The following is an 18,208-nucleotide window of genomic DNA, read 5'->3' on the forward strand; positions in this document are numbered from 1 at the left end:
CACGTTAGCCCCAGGTAACCGGACAGCCATGGGCAGTGTCTTCTCTTGCCTTATAAAATAGGGAGGGGTCTCTCTAAGAAAGCCCGTACCCTGACACAAGACTTTCAAGGATTTTGAGGAAGGGATGGGGAGGTGGGCGCATACGTAGAAACGGCAGCAAGCCAATTAGTGTCAGCACAGAGGGCTTGCCCAACTGTCACTGTCCAGTCAGTACTTACCAGCAATAGTAAAACAAATTTTTAGAGTAGCGTGTGCTTATTATACCAAGGCAGACAAGCCCATGTTACAGTGGCTATGGCATGGCAACGAGAGCTCAGTTAGATGGGCATGGCTCAGCATATACATTCAGTCTTTGCTGTAGCAATAGCTTATGCCTTGCAAAGCTTACACTGCTTCCTTAAAATGCTACTGAATTGTAGCTTGGTCTTTTTGCTGCTTGGTGTACTTGGCATGTCCAGAAGTATATCCCAACATGAGCAGAGATGATTGCACACAAGTCTTGACTTGAGCTTCTCCCATCATCCAAATAAATTCCCATTGGCCATTGCTTCTTCCAGCATAACATCTGCTGAAGAATCAATATAATGTTCCTTGTGTAATAAGGGACCATGAAACTGCTATGACTCATACCCATTTTCTCTAACATAGCGAACCTGTCATTTTTCAGTTTAATCTATGTACCTTCTGTAGGTGTCCACCAGTTAGTAAGTACAAAATTAATACTAGTAATTTGGATAATAATTGCATTGATTTTTAATTGCAAGCTTTAAATAATATATTAGTTCAAAGGAACGTGTTCATTAAATGTTTTTATGTGGGGGGAAAAAGGCTAGCTATCTTTATGCACTGGATGAAATCTTCATCCTTTGACTTTGCAAATGCACCTATCACATCACAAGGCCCTTGTGTCTACATGGATAAGTTAACACTAGGGAACATTCCAAGGCATTCACACTTGATCATCTATACTGTTAAAATATTATACAAGACTTTAGCATGGTTTAGGTCCAGGCTAATTAGCACTCTTTGAACAGCTCCTGGGCACAGCTTGACAGCTAGCATAGGTCATGGTCCATCGCCAATGTGCAGCTTGCATATAGTCATCATATTTCAGAAGTAAGCAGATTTAAAATTTTTCATGCCTGCTGAACTCAGTATCAGAGAACAGTCCTGGGCATACTGCATGTTGTAGCATGAAGGTAGCCTATGAAACCAGAAGTGATACCTCTTTGGCTGCATCCTCATCTCAGCAGAAAGGAGAGCAAGGTAAAGGTTGAAGCTGCCTTTTGAACAGTGTTTGTATTTGGAGTAGCAGTGTACTGCAGACCACCTTAACAGGTGACATGACAAACATTAAGATAAGAAATTATTAAATTAAAATAGGAAGTTTATAAAGCTTTATCAGTAGGCTTGGAGCATCCAGAGAATTTCATAGGCTGATTTCCTGGCTTTTCCTTTGGGAATAATGCTTTTCTGTGAAGTAATGCTCTTCAAATGAATATACCTGAAGGTCTGGCTTTTCTACATCCAGCCACCAAAGTTCTTCAGGTGTTTTTCCTTCTGCACTACAAGTAAGATATCTTACATAGATATCAATGATGACACTGTAATGAAAAAGACAAAAATGCAGCTAAGAAGAACTGGATGTTTCTGAAAAACAAAGATCAGCTGAGGGTAATGAATCCTAACAAATTACATCTGGCTGATGACTTTGGACAATTGCTTTTAAAAATGCTTAGCTAGGTTTTATTGTTATAGCTTATTTGATGGCTGCCAGATAGTGCCTGCCAGGTCATCTATGATTCTAGGAGGCTTCAGGAGGTGCAGACACAAGTGTCTTCAGCTTGAGCAAAGGAACCCCCACCGCTGGGTATATGATACTGCATTATCACGAGGTTGGCCAGAGGAATTTCTACACCCACCTCCAGTGGGTTGTACTAACATTTCTAAAATCTTAATTTAGCAAGGAGTAAGTTATCTCAGTGGGCAAGGGAGCTCACCTAAGAAATGAATTCTTAAAGAAACAGGTTTAATAAAATAAGCAGTTGCTTTGTAGTATTCAAATTGGTACATAGTCAACCTTTTAACATACTCTGCTGCTTTGAATCCTGAAGTCAGTGGGACTACTCAGGGCTTCCACCACCTATTCAGATGAGTTATCTTGGTTATGCTGATGCATCAGTAGCACTCAGCCTTGAAAATTCAAAGAAATCTTCCCAGTATGCACTCATGCTACAGGATTAATAAGAGTCTTAAGTTTTTATGAAAAAGATAAAAGAAAACAGTAGTGTTTCAGAAGTTCCCTTAGATGCATTACAAATATTTCAAACTCTCCCCAACCCCCCACCCAGTATTTAGAAAAATTAAGCAAGGATTCAAATATCTGATAAAATATTGACCAGACCTTGCACTCATTACACAATTAAAGCAGTTAATAATAGCCAGAGAACACAAGGAAAGCAGGACCAGGCTGCTATCTTACAAAGTTGAGATACAAACCCAAATAAAATAAATGCTCTGATGGCTTATGTCCCTGGCAAATTTAAGCGGCTAGGAAATGGGTCAGGACTGAATTTGGCCTCTGTCCTTGAAATATTTTTTCATATTAATTCTTCCTTTGCTCATTTGCCTGATGCTAAATTTAAAATTGTTTGATTTCCTTCCATAAATCAGTGGAATTGGAAACATGTATGTTAAAAATAATCTATGGAAATAATTTAAATGCTTACATAGTTATCAGCTATTCAAGAAGATGACAGAATCCAGTATTCACTTTGCAGTGAGATGGAGGAATAGCTTCTCAACCATTGTTTATTTAAATACCATGATAAATTTGCCATGGTTTCCAAATATTTAGCATTTTAATCTACTGACTTCAGTAGGGTTTTGCCTATGTAAGGATTACAGGCTTTGGGGAAAACTGTGTATTGAAATACACTGAAACCACTAAAGCCAGTGGAACTGCTTTTCATTGCTGTTGGAGTAACTGAGATGAGAATCAGTCTATGCTTTACTTACAGAATTATAGGTACAAATCTTACACAGTAACAGTCCCCTGCAGAGTACCTTTTTAGTGATGGGTCATCCTGTGCTTCGTTATGTTCAGTCACATTACTGATACCGAGTCTTTAGTCTAAAGGCAGCAGTTCTTCTCATTGCTTATTAAAAGTTTTTTTAAAATGTGGATACTTATCCATTTTTGTTCACTGACTTTTTATCTTTGCTGTTCTGTATACATTTCCTATAATTTACTTGTCTCTTACCAATGGCAGAAGCCTCTACCCAATTTCTCTTCTTTGTATATCACTTTGTATATCACTTTATTTTCTCTTTTAATTTTTGAAAAAGGAGGACCCATATGATGGCTTGTAAAAGACTAATGCTATAGCCAAATATGGTGCAAAGAATCCTCTTGCCAATCTTTTACAAACAATCTTCTTATCAAAAAGTGTAACTATGTTTACTTACTAGGTTTTTTTGTTCGGTTGGTTGGTTTGTGGTTTGTTCTGGGGGCTTTTTGCCAGTATAGTTATGTCAGCTGAGGTGGGGTGAGAACATATGTGATAGTTTAACCAGTATTGTCATGACAGCAAAACTTACCAGTCCAGAGAAGGAATGGAAACCTCTCCTCAGGGGATCTGGGGTTAGTACTGCTTCCTTTAGCTATAGAGCTCAGCATATCAGATCCCCTGGAATCACTGAACTTGATAGAGAAACTGGAATGTCACAAGGAGGTTAGTTAAAAAATTACCTAACAATAACACCTTCAGTATGGTCATAGTAAAATCAGTTCTTGTGCTGCGTGTTTGTTCTTCAAACAGTGGGATTCAGCAAGTGAAGTGATAAATGGCTCAGAGAAGTTAAGTTTTTAGCAGTAGATATGTAAATGCTTGTTTAAGAGATTATAGTGGAAGAAGGACACAGAAGGCCATAAAAGACATGCTGAACTGGATCAGGAGCTAAGAAAGAGTGAACGTGTGTCGGTGGTGGTGAGAGGGTGTATCTTCCTGGAGCAGGAAAGGATATATAAACATGTTGTGTAAGCTAGAAGCCTAACACAAGGAAGCATAGGGATAGTAGTAAACACCCAAAAGTGCTCAGAACAGGAGGAAAGCTACAGTATCCACACAGCAACATTTGCATTTGAGAATGCAAGATACAAACCGAAACAAAACGAGACAACACGATAAACTAGAGGAAATCCTATCAGCCAAAGCCAGCTGAGACAGACTACTGCATCCACAGTCAAAGAGACACAAGTCCTAGCAAATCATAGACAGTTTAAAGATATTGGCAAGGAACTCCTCTTCCAGCTTTGTATATCTCCACACCTTGTGCAATGAGATAATCTTCCAAATGAACATTTCCCTTCATCATTCCCACCAGCTTTTGGATGTATTTAAAGGCTCTTGGGGAGGAAAAAAAAAAAAAAAAAAAAAAAAAAAGAGAAATACCAGCATTTTGGGCAGCCTTATTACTAAGGTGAAGCTGCTGCTGCGGCTGCCAGGTTTGCCTTAGTCCATACGGAAATCTTGCTGAGGCTGTGCCGTCGCCTGCTGGAATATGATTGCACTACAGCTTTAGACACTAACACCGAACTACAAACCACAGAGTCTTTATCTGGAAGTACTCTCTTAATAAATCAGTAGTCATCAAGCACAGAGAATAAGAATTAATTTTTTTTTTTGGTAGTGTGTCCCCGCCCCCCCCCAGCCTAAAGCCTGAGGTTCACTAATGCTGGCTAAATTGCTACTGAGATAGGATTGATATGCAACTCAAAAATAATCTTTGTTCAAAATGCCTACTTGCCTGAGACGTTATTCTAATGAATGCCGGTGACAAATAGCTCTGCATGTCTCTGTACCTAAAAAATTCATTCAAACACAACTTATTCTTAAAGGTGGATAGATGGCAAATAATTTATTGATGATTATGACCTACAATTTTATGATCCATAGAATATGGAAAGGCATACATCTTAAATGTTCTACTGGATTAACTGACACATTTAAGATAAAAAAAATGACATTACTCTTTTGCACAGTGACACAGCCAGCAGTACTTGTTTGTGCTTTCAAGTCTCACCTGTTGTGGGAGTTACAGAACAATGAAACATTTTTTATATGTGGCAAATCTGCTCCCTGCTATTTGTGGCCTTGTAGTTGAACGTCACAGGACATAATACATTTTTAGTGTGGGTTCCTACTACGTGTATATTTTTCAGTGAATGATTTGTGGAATACTTTCTGCTGAAGTGATAGCTAATACATTAACAAACTTATTATTGTCAGGCTGAACAAGAAAGTGCATTTGCAAAAGATATTCTTATGTCTTCAAAACCAAATGATCTGCAGTATCTACCTGCCTAGTTATAGTGTTACGCTATGTTGACCGATTTTGTAAGTCTAATAGTAGGAAACAGCATAGTTGTAGGATATACTTCCTAAATCTGAAGTAGGAGTTTGTTGCTGCCCTGTCACAGCACTATCAAAAACTAGGCAGCTATAACAAGGCCTTTACCCTCACATACCAGGTTAACATCAATAAGTAGTTCCCACACCTTGCCCCGGCACAGCCACAAATCCCCCACAAGGTTTCAAAAGTTCATCTACTGTCTGTGCCCTTTCTTCAACCTCTTCAGGCCAGTCCACCCTGCTTCTTGCCTCTACTGTGTCCAGAGTCTTCCTTCTCCAGGCTCCTCTTCCAGCCAGCCTCTCCTCATCTGGGCCCCCTCCATGTCTCTCCTACATCCAGGGCACACTCTCTCCCCTCCCTCTATTTCCTCCAGATTGCTCTTCATCTGATGCTCCCCTTCCACACCCCTTAGAGCTATTTAACCACTTAGCAGGAACCAGCCACAGCTGCACATTATCTAAGTCAGCCAACCCCCTGCCCCTGAAGCCAGCCCACAGCTGTATGTTATCAGTGTTAATTAACCTGCCTTCATTCCTTTACAATTCCCTACACTGCCCCATCCACATAGAAAAGGTTGTTGTAAGTATTGTACAATGTTAGAAGAACCCACGTTTCTGAACCAGTTCCTTTTGCTGTTAGCAACACCAATGACTCAAAAGGACATCCCATTTGGGGCACTTGCATGCAGAAGAGCACTGATAAAAGTATGGTTGAAATATGGTTCCACTGAGTCACTGTTTCTCATTTCTCTGTGGTGATATGTAGAGCTTTGCAGAACACAACAAACATACCGTATTTTGATCCTACACAGTGCCATATATTCCAATGGACTTCCCGACGAATATTCCTTTCTAACTACTTTTCGGATGACTGGGGCCACACTTCAGAAATACTGGACTATTTGGCAAATTCAGGATTCTTCAGGAAAAGAACAAGTGGCAGTGAATCTTAATGGTCAAATGAAAAGTGTTGAGTTTTCTTATAAAGGAGTGGATGGACATCTCCAAACTGCGTCATTTTTGCATTTGCCTTTCTTGTTTGACTCCCAGTGGCACAAGCTTATGATAAGTGTGGAAGCAAACAGTGTCACGCTTTTTATTGACTGTATTAAAATAGAAACCTTAAACATAAAACCAAAAGGGAAAATCAGCATTGATGGCGTTGCTGTGCTTGGAAAACTTAAAAATAATCCTCAAATTTCTGTTCCGGTAAGTTCCAAAATATTTTCCTACTGCAAAAAGTGTTTTATAGGATCTTTACACTTAATGCTTTTTTGTGAAATGCATCTTCAAATGTTTTCTGAAAGCAGAAATGGCAGAAAATAACAACTCCTTGGCAGGTAAGTAATAGCTTTGCTTTTTAAATTTTGCACATATTGTGTAAAGTAAGAGATGACTCAGGTTATGTCTAAGTTTCAATAGTGAAATTTCTCAGAAATCCACAATTCTGTCACTGGATTCTGCTCTGCCTGGATGTAGTATCAGTTGGGTGTTCCTCTGCTTGTCTCATATGGGGAGCTTGATCTAGAAGGAATTCTCAGGACATGGATTTGTGGGCTGTACCTCACACCAAAGAGAGCAAAACATTAATCGAGCAAGAACTGAGACCCCTCTTTCATATGCATGCACTGACCACCACCTAGAGACAATTAAATGTGTCACTGGCAGAATAAATATTTTAGATCATTAATGTAAAGGGAGTATCTCCTGTAAAAGAGATTGATGGAGGTCTTTTTTGATCTACTCTGACGTTCACACAGGAAATGAGACCCATATTTAAAACTCTGTGCTAAATCAGAGATTATCATGAGTACCTTATACCTCAGGAGACTGTTCTAATCATTGTGCTACTTGGTATGATCATGGTAACAGTTGCTTTTTCTCTTTAATTAGTTTGAGTTTTTTGAAAAAGACTTGACGTGGAGTAGAGGCTGAACTCTTAAAAAAGGTTCTTGTTTATGAATCCTATGAGGGATAAGTGTAGCATCGGAGACTAGATCCAATCCAAGCGAAGGGCCCAGCAGGGCTGAGACATAAAGCCCATCCTTTTCCACAGTGCCTTCTCTTGGCTCACTCAGGATATCCTACCACCATATCATGGCTGCTGTGAATCCCTTTGTTAGATATTGAACTTTCCCTGGAGCATTGTAGTAGACACCTAAACTCACTATGGAGCGCTTCTTTATTCTGTATAGCAAGAACAGGCAGTGAAATACTTACTCTGCATCCTGTTTAGATTTAATGTTGAAAATATCCTTCTCATGCTACTACATTGCAAGGAGAGTTTTTTTGCTGGAAAATATAACATCGAGGGTGACATATGGTAAATATTGAATGCTTTTGTGCCCTTCAACAAAGAAAACAATAAAAAATCCCTCAGGGGTCTTATTATTTATCTGATTTAGTTTCTGAGGCAAGCGATAAATATAAAATACATACAAAGTGACATATCTGTAATTTCTGACAGAAACAAGTTGGTAGCTGTCACATCTGCATTTGGCCTTTTTGACATCCATGAAAGCGTTTGCTCAGCTAGTGTTTTCTCAGCTAATGAGTTATACTATACTTTATGCTGAATAATGTGATAATTTTGTCCCATGTGGCACTAAATCTCATTTAAGACTTTGGGAAGGTTATTTCTCAATTCACTTTGTAGGTTAAAAGGAAATAGTTTCAAAAACACAGTTGAAAAAATTGCAGAAAACATTGATAAGTTCCAAATATCATCCTGTTCCTTTTCCAAGGATCCTCTTCAAGTGTGTTAGGAATATATAATACAAATGGTAAGTTACTCATATGTATATCAGGTACTTATTTCAGAACAAGTTGAATGGCAAAAGAGAATCAGATACTACATCCCTACACTGAAGTTTTGCATCAACTTTGAAATAAACAGTGTGAAGTGAGATATAATCTTTTAACTATATTTCACAGTTTGCAAAAAAATATGGCCAAAGGATAACCAGCATTGTATAAACTTGAAAAGGGGAAACATTACAACACAAGAAAAATCTCATGCTTCATCTCCTCTGTAGGTATTGGTTACTATATTGCACTGGACAGAAATCAGTTTTACAGAAAGCTGCCCCAGGTGTCTGAAAGTGGCTATCTAATGTTGCTATAGATGTGGATTAGGAAATTCCTATAGCTGAAAATTTATACTAATTCTGTTGAAAACACAAGTTAGTCTTTGAAAATGTAATTCAAAAGTGGTCAGCTGGAGCTGATAATGTAATGATTAGCTGCATATATACCTTAGCTTTGCTAACTGGTCTAAGTGATACTGGTGCACGAATGGGATGATGAACACTTTACGTAGTCTCTGCATGTTACTATGATGAAAAAAATTCTACCCTAGTACTGTATTCCTTTTTGGAAAGACACTTAGATTAAATGCACAGAGAGCTATAGGCATTAATGCAGTAGTATTACAACACCTGGTATACAGTGCCACAGTTAGTATACACCCCCAAGTTAGGCACAGAACCATTCCTTTAAAAACAAGGAGGGTTTCTTTTGTCTGTTGAAGTAATGATTAGAAATGGCAGCCTACAAATGAGGAGAGAGATGTGGTACTAAGATCACCTTGGCAAGAACTCAGACTTCTCCCCCTTCTCTTTTGGTGCTCTGGCTGACCTTTGGCTAGGATTAGGAAGACGGGAAAAGCAGCAGAGGAAACCTCCTTCCTCTGCAGCCTGTGTTTTGCAGCGACTTGCTCTTTTCAGCAAGGTATACAAAAGAGGAAAACTGCTTACCCTAGGCTCTTCAGGCATCTGGTAGGGGAAGAGTATTTAGCATTAAGTTCTGTCTCATCTATGTTTAAGTACATACGTCATTAGGCACTAGTGTGAATTTACTTTAAATATAGGACACCCTTCTTCAGGGATGAAAGGGCAAAATGGAATTAAGTAATTTTTACAATTCACTACTTATCATGCAAAATATTTGTTTACACCTTTAGCATGCTTCTGGGAAGGTTCAGTCTTATTCAATGTATTTTATGAAAAAAATATCTTTGCATAAGGTAGGTCTTAAAACAGGAATATGATGCATGTTTCTTGACAAAAAGAATAAGGAAGTATGGAACAAATTATGAGGGAAGAAAATAAGCATCGCATCACATTTTTAAACCGAGTTTGGATGTCTAAAAATACACTTTAATTAAGACAGAACTGTGGGTTTGACATAGAACGCACTGGAACGAATTGCATGGCCTGTGCTATGAAGCCTGAAATGACAATGGTAGTGGTCCAACCTGATACTACAACACTGTAGGTTTAGGAAGACAATATTCTCTGAAATTATGATAAAGAAATCACACAATCTGATGGACTAATAATTTAAAATTACTATTTATATTGAACAACTTTCTGGTTTAGCCCACACATTTAGTTTCTCTTTAAATAGAGTAAATAAATCTAGTTCGGGGATATTGTAGGCTTATCCTTTAACCTGCTTGACTATACTCGGTTTAAACATCTTAGCAGTCTTGGTTATTTAATATGTCCCAGGCACAATTTCTAATTTATTTCCAGGCGTTGCTAAAGTATATTACTTCCAGTGGTATAATTTCTAAAGGGCATAAATTATGTGTTTCCTATTCTTTTTTGCAATATTGTCTGAGTGCTCTATTTATCTTCCAGAATAGGTCAACTTCTTATAAATGCGCTGTAATACATGTCATTTTAAAAGAGATTCTTCATTGCTTGTTGTTACTGTGATTGCCTAGGAAAGCAATAGAGTTCTATTAGAAACTACAGCTTGCCTTTGAGTCTTTAAAAAGATGTATTCCAGGATTTCTGGGATGTTTTATGGAGGACAAATTTTTATACAGGTTTACAGCTGGTTTTTTTTTTTTTTTAGATAAAAAAGAAGATAGCTCTTTTTATCTAAAAGTAATTCAAATAATCCACTATAATCTCTAAGCAATACAAGATAGAGCATCATTTCAAAACTGAAAAGGAACTTCCTCAATTATGTGTTTATTATAGAAAGGTAAAGGCATCCATTTCTTACTGCTGAAAGATTAACTGATCTGAGATGATATAAATTGCCTTACTTTCTGCGATTTCAGAGGCATTACCCTGATTTTCTCATAATAGACACTAAACACTTAACTAGAAGTTATCCTTGATCATTATTTAATTGACATTTAATGATGCTAACTAGTTCAGGGCAGCTACATCACTTGTAATATCTAAAAGGAAGCTGCTTATGAATATTTGCTGAACAGGGATTATTCTACACCATAGAACAGATTGTGTCTGTGTACTGTAAAAAGTCATGTCTCAGTTTTTTTTCCTCACCCTGTAAAATCTCACGTTCAGAAGGCTGAACCTTTGCTATGGAAAGTCAAATAACACCAGAATTTGCTGTACTGCTCTAAGGCTTTGAAAAAAGATGCAAGGCAAGTGAAGCTCTAAACCCCTATTACATAGATGTAGGAAAATGGATAAAACATGTTTAAAATAGCTCTAGAATGAGATATGTTTAAATATGTGTAGCTTAATCTTGATGACTTAAGTCAATAGCAGATTTGCCTTAGGACAAATGTAGATATCATTGACAAAAATTTGTAGAAAACCTTCACCCGAAAATTGCTTAGCTGAGTTGTACTTCTCCTGAAGGGATGTCTTACCTTGAATCATCCTCAAGGCAGCAATAGCCCAGAGGGGTACAGGGAGCCATTTCTCCCAGAAGGGACCTACAAATGTGCTCTGAGGGTCATGGTATTCCTTAAAGCCTACAGTACTGCTAAATGTTTCCCTGTGACTGATGCTATACTGAAAATACTATAGATATTTAGGACTCATTTACATCTTAACCTTCACCTCTCTCATCTAAAGCACTAGTAAGACAGCTGAATTGCATAGCTGATACTCTGATGTGCAAAGCTGTGGGCATTTGCAGGCATTTCCATAGAACTTAAGAGGACAAAACAGTGAACAGACAGGTACATCTAATCCAATTATATCTGTGCAGACTAAGAAATTAAGATGACACGAAAATCCTGTAGGAATCTTGAAAAATAGATGACAGAAATATTGACCTATGAGTCTTAAAAGATTACATCTTGATAACTTTGCTTCATGATTACCCCTGATTTATCTGAGGTTCATTTCTTAGAACTTTGTACCTGTACTTCATCCTTAGTAATACTATGGTCCAGTTATGTACCTCTTTCCCTGTGCAAGTGAGCTTCAGAGATGGATAGCGCTGAGACTCAGAACTCATAATCTAGTTGTACAGTATGAAATAATTTATCATATAGGTATCATTTGATCCTATTTTTATGCATTTTTATGAATCCTCATCTTCAGACTCCAGATACCCACATGTTTTTATTATTGTATGGCTGCCTTGTAGTATTAAATTACAGTATACATTCAATTCTTTTACATGTATATTACATTTAGTTGTCTATTACTAAGAACTGGGAAAGGTTTTAAAACGAGAATTTGATAAAGAAGGTAGAGAAATGACTCACAGATAGTGGTGTCAGATAACAGGTAAAAGAAACAAGGGTACTGCCTCTTTTGTGCTTTAGTCTCAGCACTCTGGAGACTGATGACTGCTAAGTAAAAAGAATTAGAGATATGATAGCAAGGATTTAAGGAGTGGCAGCACTGAAGTGGTAAAGGTGAAAGCAAAAAAAAGAGAAGCAACTTGTGGGATTTGTGGGTGGCTTGCAGAGATCCTAAAGGACTTTAGACTCAAAGCATTAATTAGCTCTGTCAGTAAGCATGAACTAAGTCAATGTAAGGATGGTGATGGGACAGAAAAGCATCTCAGAATGACAATCTGCCTTCCACATCAGTTATGGGCTGGGACTGAAGAGAGCAATGAATGAGGTATCCTAGAGGAAGCACAGAAGGCTGCCAGGAAGCACCAATACGTTATGTTGTGGGAGGGACGGTGGGGAACTACTTTAGCTCAATAGAACAAGAAGAAAGGCTCAAAGAAGCAAAGAAATAAGAAGTGAAAGCCCCCAGACATTCTCTTCTATTTTCAGCTTCTCAGAAAAAAAAAAATTAGAATCTTTTCCATACCAAGGCTCAATGCTGTAACGAGAAAAAAATTCCAAAACTTTCCTTCCCCAAAGAGCCTCAGCCATCGATAATGAAAAGAAAGTAATAGGAGCCTCTAAATTTTATCATCAAACTGAGAAATCTCTGGATAAACTACTCATTAGTGGTCCATAAGTCAAGCTGATACTATGTGGGATGGGAAGAGAAAACAACCCAAGACTTCAAAACTTAGATACAATAAATATGCACAACTTAACGTGCTTGTGGTAGTTAGAATTCCATGTGATGCATTATATATCTACAGATACACCTCTGAAGCTACATGTTTGAGCTATTCGGTAACTCTCAGCAGAGGGTATGTTTTTTAACCTATATAGCTCATCAAGAGAGTTTCAGTTGCAACAGCGGGGAAGTTTGCCTTAATCCTCTGTTATTTTCTAGTGGTAATTACAAATGTTAAAAGAAGATGTGAAATTTCACAGATGTATAGTACCCAGTTGCAGACTGTTTCCAGTGTGCATATGTTCCTGCTTCTTGAACTTCGCATGCTTCGACCATGTTTCTGTACTCAGACCTGCCATTCTTCACAGGCACAACTATCCACTGACAGAAAGTCCTTTTGTGTGTTGAATAAAACCGTCACATAGCATCAGGAAAAATGCCTGTGCTTAGAGAGAACATGTAAGAAATGACACATGAGGAATATTGCCTTCTTTTAAATCCCTTGGCAAGTTTATGCCTCCTTTTAAAAAGACCTTCACAGTTAGAGGTGGGGGAATGTAGAACATGGTGCCCAGTGACAGGACAAGGGGCAATGGGCACAAACTGTAACAGGGGAAGTTCCTTCTAAATATGAGGGGAAAACCTCTTTACTTTGAGGGTGGCAGAGCACTGGAACAGGCTGCCCAGAGAGGCGGTGGGGTCTCCTAGGGAGGCCTTCAAACCTCACCTGGGTGTGACTCTGTGCAGCCTGCTCTAGGTGAACCTGCTTTAGCAGCAGGGTTGGACTAGATCTCCACCTTCCAACCCTGACCATTCTGTGATTCTGTGGGTGCAGTGTGAGGCGCTGCTCTGGACCGAGCTCTCTGACACACCCGTAGCTATTCCCATTAAATACCTACCTTTTAAAACATGCCCTTAGCTGCCCAGTGTTCCTCCTATTACACCCTCAGCCAGGGTGACCCCCTGACCCAAATTAACGTGATCTTCACCGCATTTGCCAGTTCGAAATCCAGTGGATGGTGATTCACTGCGACCCACTGCGACCCCAGCGTGAAGGCTGTGGTGAACTGCCAGCCCGGGTGAGTGCCCTGCCCTGCTCTGCCCGGCCCTGCTGCCCTGCCGGCCCGGCCCTGCCCTGCTGCCCGGCCCTGCCCTGCTGCCCGGCCCTGCCCGGCCCTGCCCTGCTGGCCCGGCCCTGCCCTGCCCTGCTGCCCTGCCCTGCTGGCCTGCCCGGCCCTGCCCTGCTCGGCTGCCCTGCCCGGCCCTGCTGCCCGGCCCTGCCCGGCTGCCCTGCCCGGCCCGGCCCTGCTGGCCCGGCCCTGCTGCCCTGCCCGGCCCGGCCCGGCCCTGCCCTGCTGGCCCGGCCCTGCCCTGCCGCCCCCGCCTGCCGGAGCCCCATTTCTCCCCCCGCTTCCCGCCCCGCGGTGCCGGGTTTTACCGTACCTGCCCGGAATTTGGTGCCTTTAGAAATCCAAGCCCCCAGAGCAGCAGCAGCCGCCGCAGCCTCGTTTTAACCCTTCCGTGACCTACTTTCCTCCCCGCTCCTCACCCGCTGCTTGGGTGGGAGACCTCTGGGAGCTGTGCCCTGCAGACGAGGGGGATTTTGGCAGCCGCCTCCCCGCAGCCCTCGCCTTACCGGGGAGCCCGACGGCGGGAGACCCGCGGCAGGGGCGGGGGAGGGCGCGGGCCGGTGCCCAGGGGAACAGCGGCAGGGCAAAGGGTTAAGGCGGTGCTGGCGCTCAGTCCTCCCCTTCCCAGCCTTCAGCCTTCCTCCAATCCCCGAGACCCTCCCCACGGCGTTTGCAGCCGCCGTGAGGGGCTGCTGGGGCTCACCTCGCCCGCCCGTCCGCCCCGGCAGCCGCAGGCCGCTCCATCCCTCGCCATGGCTCGGGCTCCGCAGGGCCTCCTGCCTCTGGGGCTTTTCCTGCAGGTTCTTTGCTTCTGCCTGGCTCAAGTAAGTTTTATTCTGACTTCGACTCTGTTTTTCTCCCTCGCAGATAAGCCAGACGGTAATCGAGGTAAGTGTGAGGGAACGAACCTGCTCCGAGCTCAGGGCGAGGGTGGGAGCTGAAGAGAGGCTGAAGGCCGCCCACATGCCCTGGCACCGACCCGCCCGGGGTGTTCGATCCTTTTCTTCCCTACAGCAGCTGTAGCCGACCCTGACGTGGTGCTGGCAAAGGCGAGTTGACCACAGGGTGGTGGGTGCCGTGTGTGTCTGCCTACATGGTGCTACCTGGTGGGCATCAGGCAGGCGCCGGGTGACATGGTGGGGCTTGAGCTCCATCTACAACCACCACCGGATGGAATATTTCTGTGAAGACTGGTACAGGGAGGAACAGTGTCCGGAGCAGCGGCACTGTGTGGAGCAAGGGGCCAGCTCAGGGCCTCAGCAGGGCACGGGCCAGCCTTTGGCTCACAGAGCACCGTTGTGGGGCTGCAGCCAGAGCTCGCTCTGAGGAGAACAGAGCCCCCCATTATAGGTACGGAGACCTGTAAAAAAGCCTTTCTCTAGATTTCCACAGGCTGGTGGTGCCTCCCGCCTCCCCCTTGGGAGCCTGGTGCTTTGAGAAAGCGCCTCTGTAGATGCTAATGTAATCTTGAGGAACCAGGGGAAAATGCTGAGCCAGTCAGAGAAGTAGGGAAAGGGTGGTTTTAAATTTTCTTTGCCAGCACGAACTCCTAGGAAGACTGTCTCCTTTGTGTTGGCTGCATGAGTAATTAGAGGAGCTTAGTGAATTTCATTGTTTGATTTGCAAGGATCACTCTTTTTATTTCTGCCACCCTGTTATTGCCATATGGTGTTCAGACCCTGCTGGGTCAGGCAGTCGAGCCCCCTCCACCTTGCCCTGTCCCTGGCAGTGTTGCGGGGTGCAGGAGGGTGGCTGGGCCTGGGGAGGGCGGTTAAACACCTCACCTGTCTCCCGCCCACAAAGGGAGCATTGTTGGTCACTGCAGTGGCAGCTAACATGGGATATCTGCCCGTGCATCCTGACATGCATGGAGTGAGGATGCAGCTCCTCATCAGGGCTGTGACCCTCTGACTAACCCACAGAAAGTCACCTCTCATTGTGCTGGTCCACCCAGACTGGCTGTTACAGGTTTGCCAGGCTCTAATTGATCCTTCTTTTTACTCCTTGTCAGAGAGGTCTCCCTGGTCCACCAGGCCCCCCAGGTCCGCCCGGGCCGCCAGGAGTTCCCGGTATTGATGGCATTGATGTAAGTGTTTCCCATGCCCTGCCTAGGAAATAGGAAATGCCTCGAGGTGTACCTGCAATTTGACCCCAAGGAGTTTGAATTTGGCTGCAGATACACATAGGAATTGATGGGTCTCATATTCAGTAGTGGGCTGGGGTTTGGGGGGAAGGTGGCCTTTCAGATTATCTCTGATATGGAAAATACAGGATTATTTTTTTTTTTTAGTGTAATCAGCATCATATGCTTGATTATTTGCTTTAAACGGGGTGTAAGGATTTTATAATTCTAATCTCAAAAGGGATTACATAGCATCACTCATACTAAATCACGATAAGGATTTATGGCATTGTTTCTGATAGGAGCTACTATGTATTTTGCACAAATTCCTGTCAGAAGTTTCTGTTAGTTTATAATAGAGATCACGTGAATTTAGTATTGATTTCCTACAATAAGAATCAGTTTGAGATTATTCTTGATAATCTGTAAATCAATGTTTTTCATGAAGGACCATGAAAGATCGCTGTAGCTCTGACTGATAACTTCCTTTTCATATCTTGTTAGGGTGAGAGAGGTCCGAACGGCCCCCCCGGTCCTCCAGTAAGTAATTTCAGCTACTTTGCATTTGCTCCTGTGAGAGAAGAGATTCTGAGTTTTGTTTCTGCTTCCCTCTCTGAAACATGCTCAACTGTCCCATTTAAATCCTGAAGGGTCCAGATGGGGATGCAGGCAAACCAGGATCCCCTGGCCTGCCTGGAGAGCCAGGAGCTGATGTGAGTATACTTGATTTTCTGGAATTTCCTTTTTTTTTTTTTTTTTAAGAAAAATACTTGGCTTTGGTCTATTTCTGTGGAAGCATGACCTCCTTTTGAGGTCTCTGGCTTCCTTACAACTGCCAGTGAGTGCCAGTAGTGTGTGTTGGAGGGGCAGGAGGCCACGCTGCGCCCTCTGGAAGCAGCCTCAGGCGAACGCCCCGCGCCTAGCGGGACAAAGAGAAGGGCAGCAAGGGGAAGAGGAGGGGGATCCGTGCCTGGGCAGGAGGGTCCGCAGCCCCGAGGACACCGGGGGCTCCCGAGAGGCCGGGCCTACCCACCGCCGGGGAGGCCCACTGCGCCGGCGCGGGGCCGCCGGCAGGGGGCGCCTGTCGCTGCTCCCGGTCGGCCACCCGCGCGGGTCCGGGGGCGGGCCGGCCCCTTGCGGGCGGTTGGCGGTCAGTGCCTGGAGGTGCGGTGTGTGTGGGTTGGTTATAGTCGTTTCAGGCCTCGTTCCCTAAAACTCGGAGACAATAGGAAGGAAAAAACAGACCCCACAGATTAGCCCTGTAGGCCTGATGTTTCGGTAAAAGTGTTATTAAAAGAACCCACAACCAACCTGCCAGACTTCACCCAGAGCCTCTACCTGCTGATATACCTTCCTTTCTCTGTGGAAAATAATACAGAAGAATAAAGTTTCAACATCATCTAGTGTTGATGGCTTGTTAGGTTGTATCTTTTGAATAAATTAGTGGCAATAAAAGCACCATACATTTTTGGGAAACTTTGTATTTCTCTTGAGAGCAGTGTTTGAAAGCTTTCCTTGCTGTTAAGCAAGATTATTACATTAGTATTTAGAGCTTATGCCAGGAAGCAGGCAAGCTTATGTTTAATTTATGTAAGTGGTAGAATACTTTTATAATTTAAAACATCAAAGATAAAGTTTATATACAGCAATCAAGTATATCAGAGAATATTGCAGATTATATAAATGAAAAAGCGTGATATTTATAAAGATTGCAATAGTGTTAAAGGTTAATTCTTAATTTGTTTTTAAAAAGAGTTTTATTGGACGTGGATCTGAAATGTTCAGTTAAACTGTTCAAATTTCAAATGGGTTTGCCATGAGTGGTATCTTATACCACTTCATCTTTCCCTGAAAACAATACAGGACCACAACCTATTTGTACATGTCAAAACCCCATAAGCAGCTCTTTAAAAATCATTGCCTCTCATAATTTTCACTTAAGGCATGGTTTTGTTTTCCTTGCCAGAAGTCGTGGTAACACAATCAGGTGAAACAGTGTGTTTTAGATTCCACACAGCTGTTGATATTTGTTTGCACTTGTATATTGCTCATATTAGTGGATCAGTGAAACTGTAATACTAGAGTACTGTGTTCTGAAATGGTGAACCTTTTTTATTTTCATTTGAAGACAAAACACAGGACCTTGTTGTACCCACTGTGCATTCAACTTTTAATTGGGGCTTTAGATTTATAATGCCTTCTTTCATGTTTAATTGATGAAGCAGTTCTGACTTTTTAAATCTTATTTTTCTTTCACAAACTATTTCAGAATCAGATTTAATAGATTGAGTA

General features: G+C 42.1%; 1 protein-coding gene across 2 annotated transcripts in view; it reads left to right on the forward strand.

Moving 5' to 3' along the window:
• Positions 1–18,208, forward strand: part of COL9A1 (collagen type IX alpha 1 chain) — a 75,011-nt gene that overhangs the window by 3,815 nt on the left and 52,988 nt on the right. The window contains exons 5-10 of one of the 2 annotated variants that reach the window (XM_056343501.1): positions 6,227–6,623; positions 13,666–13,743; positions 14,662–14,682; positions 15,806–15,880; positions 16,421–16,456; positions 16,567–16,629. In XM_056343501.1, coding sequence (XP_056199476.1) covers positions 6,227–6,623; positions 13,666–13,743; positions 14,662–14,682; positions 15,806–15,880; positions 16,421–16,456; positions 16,567–16,629 — 670 coding nt within the window. Of the gene's footprint in view, positions 1–6,226; positions 6,624–13,665; positions 13,744–14,427; positions 14,619–14,661; positions 14,683–15,805; positions 15,881–16,420; positions 16,457–16,566; positions 16,630–18,208 lie in introns of those variants that run through there. The other variant, XM_056343500.1, reaches the window with a different exon arrangement.

The sequence above is a fragment of the Falco biarmicus genome, chromosome 6 (assembly GCF_023638135.1).
Source record: "Falco biarmicus isolate bFalBia1 chromosome 6, bFalBia1.pri, whole genome shotgun sequence".
Classification (NCBI taxonomy): domain Eukaryota; kingdom Metazoa; phylum Chordata; class Aves; order Falconiformes; family Falconidae; genus Falco; species Falco biarmicus.